Source organism: Octopus bimaculoides, chromosome 26, assembly GCF_001194135.2.
Source record: "Octopus bimaculoides isolate UCB-OBI-ISO-001 chromosome 26, ASM119413v2, whole genome shotgun sequence".
Classification (NCBI taxonomy): domain Eukaryota; kingdom Metazoa; phylum Mollusca; class Cephalopoda; order Octopoda; family Octopodidae; genus Octopus; species Octopus bimaculoides.
In genome coordinates, this window is record NC_069006.1 from 19,711,871 (window position 1) to 19,725,348 (window position 13,478).

Genomic DNA, 13,478 nt, shown 5'->3' on the forward strand with positions numbered 1-13,478 from the left:
GAAATGAAGTGTTTTGCTCAAGAACACAATGCGCCGCCCAGTCCAGGAATTGAAACCACAATCTTGTGATCATGAGTCTGACACCCTAACCATTTAGCCAAGGGTTTTCAAACTTTTTGACTTGCGGACCCCTTTCTATTTCAGGCTTTACCTTAGGGACCCCCCCCCCTTATAAACGCTTATGAAATTTATACATAAATATTTGCTTAAAATAACATATTTTTACATTTATTTATTTAACAGTATTTAACAAATAGGTGTATTGTCAATTAAAAGATTTTGATTAAAAAACATATATAAAATCAAATTGCCCATAAAAAGTATTTGCTGTCCACAGACCCCCTGTGGTCCACAGACCACAGTTTGAAAACCCCTGCATTAAGCCACGCACCTACCCTTAGATGCACTAAAGGGAGTCCACTCTGTTGCATGTAAATTCAGCCGAGGTCCCTGGTCCAAGGATAACTTCCTCCCAACCATCTCAGAAGCTGTGTCTGTACCAAAACCAAAGCTATGCCAGAGTAGGAGGAGTATTTAGAAGAGAAATAAATAATACCTTAAGAATTCCATATCTGCGAGCCATAGGAGCAAAGATGAAGACTTGTAGAAACATTATGGGGACGGCTACAATTCCAGTGATGACACCAAGCTGGTCAGTGGAGAACCCAAGGCCATCTGTAGAAAATATTAACAGGAACAACATCATATCAGTCAATGAATGATCAAGCATCTATAGAGAGAGAGGTTAAAGGAATACTGTGTATGTGTGAAGCTGAGGAGGGGACTAGTCAATTATATCGACCCCAGAATTTCCCTGGTACTTAATTTATTGACCCCGAACATCGTTGGCTTTCTTTTTCATTCAACACTATGTCTGGTTTCCTATTCTCTATCTCATATTACTATTATTATTATCATTATTTATTGTCTTTGCACAGCTTCTATTACTGGAGATGTACTGCGGTGTCAGCTGTTCACTACCAGTGAACTAAGGTAACACCCCCTTATTTTTCGAGCAACATCCGGAGTATTCGAGCGGTTCCAAGCAGTGCTGTTTTTTGTGCAAGTGCTCCACTCTTATTGCAGCCCCTATTTGTTCCATGTACTTCTCGAGATTTTTACTCACTGTTCCCAGGGCTCTGACAATTATTGGTACTATTACCACCTTTTTCATCGACCACAACTGCTTTACCTCCCAAGCTAACCTGTCATATCTATCGACTTTTCTTCCTTCCTTATTGCATACCTTGTTGTCAGCTGGGCATGCTATATCTATGATCCAGTATCGTTTGTTTTCTTTCTCAATTAACACTATGTCTGGCTTCCTATTCTCCGTCTCATATTATTATTATTATTATTATCCAGTAGTTTTATTTTTATATCGTGCTTTCACTTCACGACCAAGTGCAGCTCTGTGTGCCTTTGGTATGTGCTGTGGTTTGCTGTGATGCTCTTATGGTTACTGTATTGAAAGTGTTTTGCGTAGGATGTGTGCAGTGCCCAGTAGTGCAATTTTCTGTATGTTATATATATTTGTAAGTCCTGGTGTTTTCGTTATGTATTTGTCTGAATATTTTTTTATTATACCTAAGGCACCTACTATGATAGGAATTGTTTCTGTTTTTACATTCCACATTATTATTATTATTACTATTATATTTGTACATCAATCAAATCAGATAAATCCAATAATGGAAAAAATAATGTTTCAATTCAGTACAAAAAGCTTCTCAGAAGGATGTTCAAAGCGTTTCCATTGCACCCAACGAAACAAAATTGCTCCCGAGCCTGTATCCACACACTAGTGTAGCTATGTCCATGTAACATCAGACGGAGTGAAATTGCATAAGAAGAAACAAGTTAGTCCTTACCTAACCGTGGTTCCGTTGATGCCCATATTGTGAACGTATCTTCAAATCCAATGACTCCGAACGAGAAAATGGTGTACAGTGCAACAGACATGCGGACATCTGTCATGCTACAAGACACAAACAGAGAATAAACTTTACCAACATCGTTCAATATGCAACATGGAAGTAAAGCAAACAGTTTGGTTTTTTTTTCCATTTTTTGCACCATTTACTTGTTTCAGTCATTTGACTGTGGCCATGTAGGAACACTGCCAAGTTACGGGGACATAAACAAGTATAGAATAAGTACTAGGCTTACAAAGAATAAGCCCTGTGGTCAATTTGTTCTACTAAAGGCAGTGCTCCAGCATGGCCACAGTCAAATGAGTGAAACTAGTAAAAGAATACATATAAAGACAGGCACACACATTCAGTTTCTGTCAACCAAATTCATTCACAAGGATTTGGTTGGCTCATGGTTATAATAGAAGACACTCGCCCAAGGTACCATGCAGCGGGACTGAACTCAGAACCACATACACCTCTCCCCTATCTTGTCAAGGTGATAGGGTTTAGGGTTATGCTCTCATGATCATAAGATTGAGGTTTCAATTCCTGCACCAGGCGATGCATTGTGTTCTTCAGACGGTACAAATCCCTTATTCACTTTTTGGCCAATAAATCCGGTCCTCTTTCATCTCACTCAGTTGTATCTCTGAGTAACACAAACTACTAGACTTCTGAATTTCAAAGACCTGACTATCTCGCACATTGGAGAGAAAGCTAGAGGACAATAAAATTAAAACTCACCTGAGAAGAGTTATCAAAGTGCTTTGCTTCAGCTTATGACAGAGAGAATTTGTGCGTTTTGTAGGAGGCTCTTCATTACTGTTATTATTTTCAGTCATTAATTTATCTGTCACCTTTGGTTCTGGAGGATTGACAACGATCTGGGGACGATTCGGTTGGGATATGTCTTTGATTTCGAGAGTGAATGACCCCGTTTCGAGTTTTGAATGGATATCACTGGGTAGCAATGAAAATGACTCATTCTTTAGAAGTTGCAGATTTGTATGACTGACATTTCTGGACGGAACAATTGAGTGGGATGATCGAGATGGGCTCAGTTTGGCGCTCTGAGTATCGAAGTCCCTGGAACCATATATCAACTCCTCTGGAAGACTTATGCAACTTTTAGAACCAAACTGTTGGTCGAGAGAATTTTCTTCTTGGATTCGGGCCAGGAAGGCACCAGTCACTGCTTCGACATGATGACCCTCAATTTCAAGCAACTGAGAAGATGTACGGCCAAGATTCTTGGCAGAACCTTTGGGATTTTTGTCTGAATTCTTTTTTTCTTCTGTTTCGGTATTCTCTGATTGAATAATTAATGAGTTACTGCAAGAAACAAAAAGAGACATATATGCAATTAACTCTTTATTGGTGTAGTTAAGTGTAATGGCTATTCCAGTAAAGACGCTTAACTGTTCTGATACCAATCTACCGAAGGCCGCCCCTGGTTATCATACAAACATCCTGCTTCAAAGTCATTTAAATTAAAACTTTCCATCACAATTTCATGTTGATTTATTTTTCAGATCCCATATCAATTATGACAAAATTGTCATTAATTTCTTCTTTATTTTCAAAATTAATTGAAACAAAAGTAGTACCTTTTAATATAAATTTGGTAATAAAAGGGTTAAATATCTACCAAAAGTAGAATTGGTATTTTCTACATGTCGTATATATGTATATATGTATATATATATATATATATATATATATATATATATATATATATATATATATATATATATATATATATATATATATGTATGTGTGTGTATATGTGTGTGTATCTGTGTTCGTCCCTCCAACATCGCTTGACAACCGATGCTGCTGTGTTTACGTCCCCGTAACTTAGCGGTTCGGCAAAAAGAGACCGATAGAATAAGTACTAGGCTTCCAAAGAATAAGTCCTGGGGTCGATTTGCTTGACTAAAGGCGGTGCTCCAGCATGGCCACAGTCAAAAATGACTGAAACAAGTAAAAGAGTAAAGAGAGTATGTCATGTTACCTCAATAAACTTAACACATCTCAAACAATAAATAGCTTCAGACATGATATTCCTCAACAAAAAATAGAATGGTATATAAAATTACTTTCTGTGCCTGCGGCATGTGTAAGGACTTTCGAGTGAGATCGTTGCCAGTGCCACTGGACTGGCTCTTGTGTGGGTGGCACATAAAATACACCATTTTGAGCGTGGCTGTTGCCAGTACCGCCTGACTGGCCTTCGTGCGGGTGGCACGTAAAAGCACCCACTACACTCTCTGAGTGGTTGGCGTTAGGAAGGGCATCCAGCTGTAGAAACTCTGCCAAATCAGATTGGAGCCTGGTGTAGCCATCTGGTTTCACCAGTCCTCAGTAAAATCGTCCAACGACGATGATGATGATGATGAGTTGAGGGTAATGACATTTTGTGTGGATAGATCTGGTTTCTGCAATAAAAGTGTTGAATCGTATCTGAAATGCATGTGTAAACACTTAACTGATTGAGGCCAATTGAGTGTTATCTTGATTCACAAATTTGGAAAAATCTGTCAAATATCTACCCTTAGAATACTATTCTGGACATCCAATTTACTATTTTGCTGTTTGGACCCCACACCCCAAATCTTGTATGGACCTTCAGGGGCTATAAGGACCCTGGATGACAACCTCTGACCAGTATGAGATAAAACAGCACATGTAACAAAATAGACGTTACTTACTTTAAAAGGGTTGATTTTGTTTCTGGCATTTTCAAGAAGACAACAACAAAGACAAAAAAAGCAATAACAAAAGCCACAGCACCAGGCAACATGTAAGGGAACTGGCCGAAAAATCCGTTTGGATCAAAGTAGTTTGGGTATTTTTTGGCAGGAGATGCAAGAAAACCTGGAAGATAAAGAAGTGCAAGTCTAGGATTACAAAAATGACAAAGATGGGGTTATAAAGACTCTGAACAAATAATCCAATACACAAATCAAGTCTACATCCTCTCTCTCTCTTCGTTTCTCTCTGTGTATGTGTGTTCCCACCACCACCACCACCACCATGGAAAACAGATGTTAAATGATGACGATGGGCTCAGTGGTTAAGAGCGTCAGGCTCACAATAATGAGGTAGTGAGTTCGATCCCTGGACTGGGCTGTGTGTTGTGTTCTTGAGCAAGACACTTTATTTCACGTTGCTCCAGTTCACTCAGCTGTAGAAATGAGTTGCGACATCACTGTATTGGCCCCTTTGCCTATTCCTTGGATAACATTGGTGGTGTGGAGAGGGGAGGCTGGTATGCATGGGCGACTGCTGGTCTTCCATACACAACCTTGCCTTGAAAGGTAACTTTCTAGGCGCAGTCCTATGGTCATTCTTGACCTATAATTATATAGTAATACAGGTCCTATAATTATATAGGACCTGTATAATTATATAGGATAATTATATTATATACTATAGGTCCTATAATTATATAGTAATACAGAGAGGATCAAATAGATCTTAGAAGCCCCTCTGTATATCTTTGTTAAATATATCACTCAGAAAGAAAGTATTAGAAAACCTTCAACTGGTCGTCAGTATTGTGGTCAAATACACAGTTAAACATTCCTTTGATTTCAAGACAGAATCAAAGCAGAAATAACATTTATTGACCAAAGACAAAAAGAAATTTTAATTATGTTACAGTTTAATAAAACCTTCAGGTTAAAGAAACTTACCTCCAAATGCAGGACCCAAAAATAGACCAACACCCCATGACAGCGATAATATTGACATTGCTAGAGCCTGGTTTGTGTCATCGGATATTTCATAAAGAATGGTTTTAGCTGTTCCAACAGTTCCTGGAAGAGAAAGAACTTGTTTTTGTAAAAGTCAATTACATAACCCCCACTATTTAACTGGTACATAATTTAATGAACATGAAGACGGATGGAAAGCAAAGTTGATCCCCGAGTGAAGTTTGAACTTATTAATGTGGCACTCCGTCAGTTATGACAATGAGGGTTCCAGTTGATCCGATCAACGGAACAGCCTGCTCGTGAAATTAATGTGCAAGTGGCTGAGCACTCCACAGACACGTGTACCCTTAATGTAGTTCTCGGGGAGATTCAGCGTGACACAGAGTGTGACAAGGCTGCCCCTTTGAATTACAGGTACAACAGAAACAGGAAGAAAGAGTGAGAGAAAGTTGTGGTGAAAGAATACAGAAGGATTCGCCACCACCCGCTGCTAGAGCCTTGTGGTGCTTTTAGGTGTTTTCACTCAATAAACACTCACAGCGTCCAGTCTGGGAATCGAAACCACAATCCTACGACCACAAGTCTGCTGCCTTAACCACTGGGCCATTGCGCCTCCACTGAACTTATTAAACATAGAACGATAGAATGATGGAATGAAATACCACAAGGAATTTTGCCCAGTGCTTTGCTAATTTCACTAAGCTTGAATAATAATAAAAATAATAATAATCCTTTCTAGTATAGACACAAGGCCTGAAATTTTGGGGAAAGGGAACTAGCTGATTTCATCAACCCCAGTGCTTGACTGGTATTTATTTTATCAACCCTGAAAATATGAAAGGAAAAGCTGATCTTTGTAGAAGTTGGCAGAATCATTAGCACACTGGGCCAAATGCTTAATGGCATTTCATCCATTTTTATCTTCTGAGTTCAAATCCCACCAAGCTTGACTTTGCCTTTTCTCTTCTCAGGGTTGCTAAAATAAGTAACACTTGAGCAACAGGAGTCAATGTAACTGACTTATCCTCATCACCCAAGTTCTGGCCTTGTGCCAAAATTTGAAATCATCATCATCGTCATCATTATAATTATCATCATTAAGGCGGCGAGCTGGCGGAATCGTTAGCACACTGGATGAAATGTTTAGCAGTATTTGCCCATCACTATGTTCTGAGTTCAAATTCTGCCAAGGCTAAGTTTGACTTTCATCTTTTGGGGTCGATAAATTAAGTACCAGTTGAACACTGGGATCAATGTAATTGATTGCTCCCTTCCTCACAAATTTCAGGCTTTTTGCCTTTAGCAGAAAGAATTATTATTATTATTATTATTATTATTATTATTACTATTATTAAGGTGGTGAGCTGGCAGTCTTGTTAACACACCGGGCCAAATGCTTAGCGGTATTTCACTCATCACTACATTCCAAGGTCAAATTCTGCTGAGGTCAACTTTGCTTTTCATCCTTTCGGGGTCGATAAATTAAATACAAGTTAAACACTGGGGTAGGTGTAATTGACACTTCCCCTCCCGAAAATGGCTGCCCTTGTGGCAAAATTTGAAACCATCATTGTTATTATTATTATTATTATTATTATTATTATATATGTATATTATATATAGCTATTGATGTGTCAGCATGTATTGTGTACAGTACGTGGTGAGTGGTAGTGGTGGTGGTGCTTGCTTGTTGTGTGAAATTATGTAAGCAAAGGTTGTTGTCACTACCACCCACACAACAATGAAAACATCTGTTGCACCGAGACCACCACCCCCATCACCGCTGTCGCTGCCTCCACCACTACAGTGGAAAAACACCAGTCGAATCTTACGATATTACTTTCAATGACAGTGTACTCCTCAACTACATAAAGTACAGTGTAATTCTGGTATATTAGTGGTTTGGTAAGTTGGTGTGTTAGACTAATTACTAACGGATTTTCACTGATAATCTTTTCTCTGTATCAGATGACAGCGTTAGAGGTGCCACCGTCACTGCGGCAACTGTGACTCCTACTGCTACCACTACTAATACTACTACAGGATTTATATACGCTTATGTAATTAATACTGTTAATGTAACTATATAAATTACACACACACACACACACACTCATACATACATACATAAATATACAAACACACACATATGGACATGAACAAGTGCAAGACAACAATTTGCTACAGTTTCATCTCCTGAATCTTCAGAAATCTAATATATATATATATATATATATATATATACACACACACATGTGCATACATTTGGAAAACAATATGCAGGCTTGTGTGTGAGTGTAGTAGTTAGCGTGGAGATAGTTGGCATGGGTAAGTGTAGTTTCATGTCTGTGAGTAATTGAGTGTGGAGACAGCAGGAAAATGAGTGTTCTTACCATTTGTAACTCCAGTCAGGAACCTGGTGATGATGGCCATTGGTAAATTACTGGTGAAACCAAATATCAAAGAAAAAACACCGTTTCCCAAAACGGTCAGCAACAGGACAATCTTTCGGCCCTTTTTGTCAGAGAGCCAACCCCAGAAGTAGCTGGAATAGAAAGATTGAAGCGGGGTTAGGAAAAGGATTAATAAAGACTAGTTTGATTGTGATTTAACCCTTTAGCATTTAAACCAGCCATAACTGGCCCAAATATTCAACCTGTTTTTATGCTCAAACTGGGTAGGTCTGGCCTGTGAGTGTGTGTGTGTGTGTGTGTGTGTGTGTGTGTGTGTGTGTGTGTGTGTATGATGAAGAAGGTCCATGGCAGGAAATGAGACACAGCAAGGACAGTGATGATCTGATAATAGTGGTGCTAGTGATGATTATGATGGTGGTGATGGTGATTGTGATGGTGATGGTGGTGATGATTATGGCAATGATGATTATGATGGTGGTGATGGTAGTAGTAGTGATGATGATGATGATGATGATGATTATGATGCCAATAATGATCATGATGATGCTGATGACAACAATGATGATGACAATGATGACGATATACTTTGTTGTATTGCTGATGACAGCAGAGATAACGTGACATATCAATAGCATCAGACAGAAAATCACCGAAAGTCATTCTCTGTGTGTATGTGTATGCATGTGTGTATGTGTATGTGAATGTGTGTGTGATTCTATGTGTGTGTGTGTGTGTGTGTGTGTGTGTTTGAAAGCTTCTTTGAGCCAATTGCTATATATAGTAACGTGTATGTAGAATGTTAACAGAGAAATGTGTTGAAGACTGACAGAATCTCGTGATATAGTTCAGAGATCGTTAGTGTTGGGTTGTCTACGAAAAAATAAAAGATATTCAACCTGGGAGAAAAGCAGACAGACGAAAAACAAATCACTTGCTCAGAAAGATATAATATAATATAATATGCGCACACACATGCATATAAAAATAAATATATATATATATATATATGTTTGTGTGTGTGGAGGTGCAATGGCCCAGTAGTTAGGGCAGTGGACTCGTGGTCATAGGATCGCGGTTTCGATTCGCAGACCGGGCGTTGTGAGTATTTATTGAGCGAAAACACCTAAAAGCTCCACCAGGCTCCAGCAGGGGATGGTGGCGAACCCTGCTGTACTCTTTCACCACAACTTTCTCTCACTCTTACTTCCTGTTTCTGTTGTGCCTGTAATTCAAAGGGTCAGCCTTGTCACACTGTGTCACGCTGAATATCCCCGAGAACTACGCTAAGGGTACACGTGTCTGTGGAGTGCTCAGCCACTTGCACGTTAATTTCACGAGCAGGCTGTTCCGTTGATCGGATCAACTGGAACCCTCGACGTCGTAAGCGACGGAGTGCCAACATACATACACACACACATGCTCTTGTGCGCACGTGCACATATGCAATATGCATGTCACTGTTGTATTTATAGAGCTGTAGTCACTTACATCAATGTTATACATTAATTAATGCCATGTAAACTAGGATAGAATAAGTCACATCAGAAGGAAACTTTTCCAGTTAGAAATATAATAAAAGATATTTTAAAAATATCTTTCTGCATCTCACATTTTATAATAAAAGAATCAATTTGTTTTTCTACACGTGGAACAAAGCACGTTTAAGAATACTTGTAGTAACAATGTAGAAGCTTGTAATATCGTGAGAAAAACAGTCATAGGTTAAACTGAATAAAGAAAGTAGTTTGTGATGAAAAACAGGGATAGTTTGTTTTTTTTGTCTATTTTAAAACAATTTTTACATTATGTTTACAAGGTTGGGATGACTTTGTTTTTAGTTGGCAGCCTTTAGCTGGTGGTTCTCTCTACTATTATGGCCAAGTTCCAACCCGGGCTACAGCAGCAAACGAGGTCCTGGATACATTCCAGGCCAGTGTCTGTGATCAGGTTGTCGATGTAAGCGTGACAACGTTTTCCTCTTCTTACACCACCATGAAGTGGGCTCCCCAAGACTGATTCGGATGCTTCCAGTTCAGGATGGTGCATGCAGTGACCAGATAGTCACAGCCATTTTTTGCTGGCAGTGGTTCTCTGCCGTGGTCCATATGACTCTTGGGGGGGGGGGTCTAGATAAGATTTTGTTGCTAAAATTTATCTGCAGCAAACTGGTTATGCTTCTACAATACACAAAATACTTAAATTTTTTTTTTATACATCATCATCCTCCTCATTTAACATCCATTTTCCATGCTAGCATGGGTTGGATGGCTTAAAACAGCAACTGGCACATCAGGTTCCATAGTCAGTTTTGGCTAGATTTCCATAGCTGGATGCTCTTTCTAATGCCAACCACTTTACAGAGTGTACTAGGTGCTTTTTACATGGTAGAATCACCAGTGCTTTTTACATGGCACTAACACCAATGCTTTTTATGTGGCATCTTGGTTTTAAGATAACAATTCCATTGTGGTTGCAGTTTTTCTTGTGTACAGCAATGCACCACATATCTTGGTCCTTTGTCCTAAAAGTATTTAATTATAAAAATATAAAAGGATCTTTTAGGCTGTGAGGGTCCATATGAGTAAAAGAGGAATCAAAAGTGGGTCCACAGGTAAAAAAGGGTTGAGAAACACTGCTTTAAGCAATGACATTTATTCAAATACCTAACAAGGATAGAATTGCTATTTGTCAATCTGACAGGTAACAATAATCTGTTGCAACAGACTACCATCCCATCTAGGTGGGGGATTTATATGTCATGGAAACCAGGAAACTGGTCCTTATGAGTCAGCATGACTCAGGAAAGTAACTACTATATATGTATATATACAGGAAAAAATAAGTACAAAAGAGAACAATTCAAACTTTTTGAGAGGTCCAAAAAGAGAAAAAGAATGATTTCTAACAAAGATTTATCATATATATAAAAACACCAGCCAGAGCAAGTAATAAGAATATGAAAATAATAGTTTTAAAATATCGTTATAGGTATAAATATATCATAAACTATTATAGAAAAATGGAGGAGAAAAAGATGTTGGATTAAAATTAGATTTAATACAAAATAGGATTCAATGTATACGTGCATTTCAAAGACAATACAACTTTTTTTTCTTTTTACATATCTGTATTGTCCTTTGAAACACACATATGTATTGAATCCTATTTTGTATTAAATCTAATTTTGATTCAACATCTTTTACTCCTCCATTTTTCTATAATCGTTTATGGTATTTTTATACCTACAACAATATTTTTCAACTATGTATATGTGCATGTATGCTTATATATATGGATGTGTGTATATATATATATATATATATTTACAAACACACACAAATATGTACACACACACATGCAAAGATGTATCGAAAGAAGAGAACAAAACACAGTAAGATTTACAAGCTCCAAAGGAAAGGTTAATAACCTGTGAAGATATAACCATATTAACCACAAATTATTTACAACACACTTAACAAAACCTCAAATGTCATTAACAAATTTCCTTGGCTGCATGGTACTTGCCAACATCATGATAAATTAGGTACTAATGAAAGATAAGTTATGGTACTTACCTTCCCAATGCTCGACCTGCAAACACTGAAGATGCTATGATGCCAACGTAATAACCTTTGTCTTGCTCATCAAAGCCGAATGTCTGCAAAAAAAAATTAAAATATATATATAATATATATATATAAATAATTTCTATTTTCCCTCAGTCATTAGATTGTGGCCATGCTAGGGCACCACCTTGAATTTTGGTGGTGGGGGATAAACAGAAACACAAAGACACACACACACACATGTATATAAACGACAGGCTTCTTTCAGTTTCCATCTACTAAATCCATTCATAAGGCTTTGGTTGGCCCAAAGCTTTAGTAAAAGACACTTGCACAAGGTATCACACAGTGGGACTGAACTTGGAACCATATGTTTGGGAAGCAAACTTCTTACCACACAGCCACGCCTGCACTTGTGTATGGTAGTTTATAGCATTTGTTTTTTCTTCTTTTGGGGGGGGGGGTAGACTTTTAAAAATTCTTTTATTTGTTTCAGTCATTTGACTGCGGCCATGCTGGAGCACCGCCTTATATCAATATAAATAATTTTTTTCTGAATTGCCAATAATAAATTTAATGAAATAATAGAAAAAGAAAAACTTACCCGCACCATTTCGGGAAGGAATGGAAAAATAAAAGTCAGCGTTATGGCACTGGAGAACTGAAAGAGAAGAAAACGAAATGTAAAAAAAATTTAAATATAAACATCATTTAATGTTTTCAGGTTTGCTTACATGAATCAGGTAGAATTTTTTTTTTGTGTGTGTGTGGGGGAAGACAAGTTGTCTACAACCAGATAACCTTCCTGTTGTCAATCCTCACCTGTTTCCAAGCAAGGTAAACATGTTTTCACAGAAAACTGGAAAAGGTAGAAAAAACAACAACTTTGCTTGTTACATGATAATGCTCGTTTGCAGCTATCATGCGATGTCTAGACAAGGATAGATACACACACACACACACATATATAGATATATTTTATTATATGTATTTATTTTCTCTTAGTTAATAATTATCTCCGACAAAATAAATTGGTTAATAGATACCAGGGTAGCAAAGATCACAAAATGACTGTGGTGTAACTCCTGTTTATGAGGTAGAAACTCCTTGTTATTTTGGGTAAATGAGTAAATATAAAAATTTAATTCGGTTAATATGTCTTACGGTTAAGCTGGTTCCTATGTATTTCCCTGAAGAGAAGATTACATCTTTATCAACATCACTTATTCCTTTGTAATCTTCGAAACATATGTTGGAAATAAAAGAATTCATTTAACATATGCATATTACTCCATTTATTAAATTTTTATATAGAGATATATGTATCTTTTATCTTTTACTTGTTTCAGTCATTAGACTGCAGCCATGCTGGGGCACTTGTGTTTGTGTGTGCGTGTGTGTGCATGATGGAAGTGGGATGGTGAACATTCAACGCTGAAAAGGAAAATCAAACAGCGTTTCAACTCTGTGTGAGTATATGTGTGTGCATGTGCAAGGGAAGTATGTGAATGCTTGTATGTTTGAACCAGCGTTCTTTCAGTAACAAACGATGATCGATGTCACATCTCAAAAGACAACCACTGGATAACATTGACAAGTGTATTAATTTGATTTACCATCCACATTTATAAAATACTACAATTCGCTGTCATTTTTGATGGCACAAGGCCAGCAAGTGATAATAATGATAATGGTTTCAAATTTTTCCACAAGGGGTAGTAATTTTGGGGGAGGGGGTGAGTTGATTACATCGAATCCAATACTCAACTGGTACTTATTTTCATCAACACCCTGAAAGATGGAAGGCAAAACTGACCTTGGTGGAATGTGAACCCAGAACATAAAGACAAACTAAATGCCGCT

General features: G+C 37.8%; 1 protein-coding gene across 4 annotated transcripts in view; it reads right to left on the reverse strand.

Moving 5' to 3' along the window:
* Positions 1-13,478, reverse strand: part of LOC106872367 (uncharacterized) — a 115,353-nt gene that overhangs the window by 65,580 nt on the left and 36,295 nt on the right. For all 4 annotated transcript variants that reach the window (XM_052976984.1, XM_014919341.2, XM_014919348.2 and 1 more), the window contains exons 3-10: positions 12,220-12,276; positions 11,625-11,707; positions 8,029-8,180; positions 5,615-5,737; positions 4,628-4,793; positions 2,661-3,248; positions 1,872-1,978; positions 557-675 (exon numbers count right to left, since the gene is read on the reverse strand). In XM_052976984.1, the coding sequence (XP_052832944.1) occupies positions 557-675; positions 1,872-1,978; positions 2,661-3,248; positions 4,628-4,793; positions 5,615-5,737; positions 8,029-8,180; positions 11,625-11,707; positions 12,220-12,276 (1,395 nt within the window). The remainder of the gene's footprint in view (positions 1-556; positions 676-1,871; positions 1,979-2,660; positions 3,249-4,627; positions 4,794-5,614; positions 5,738-8,028; positions 8,181-11,624; positions 11,708-12,219; positions 12,277-13,478) is intronic.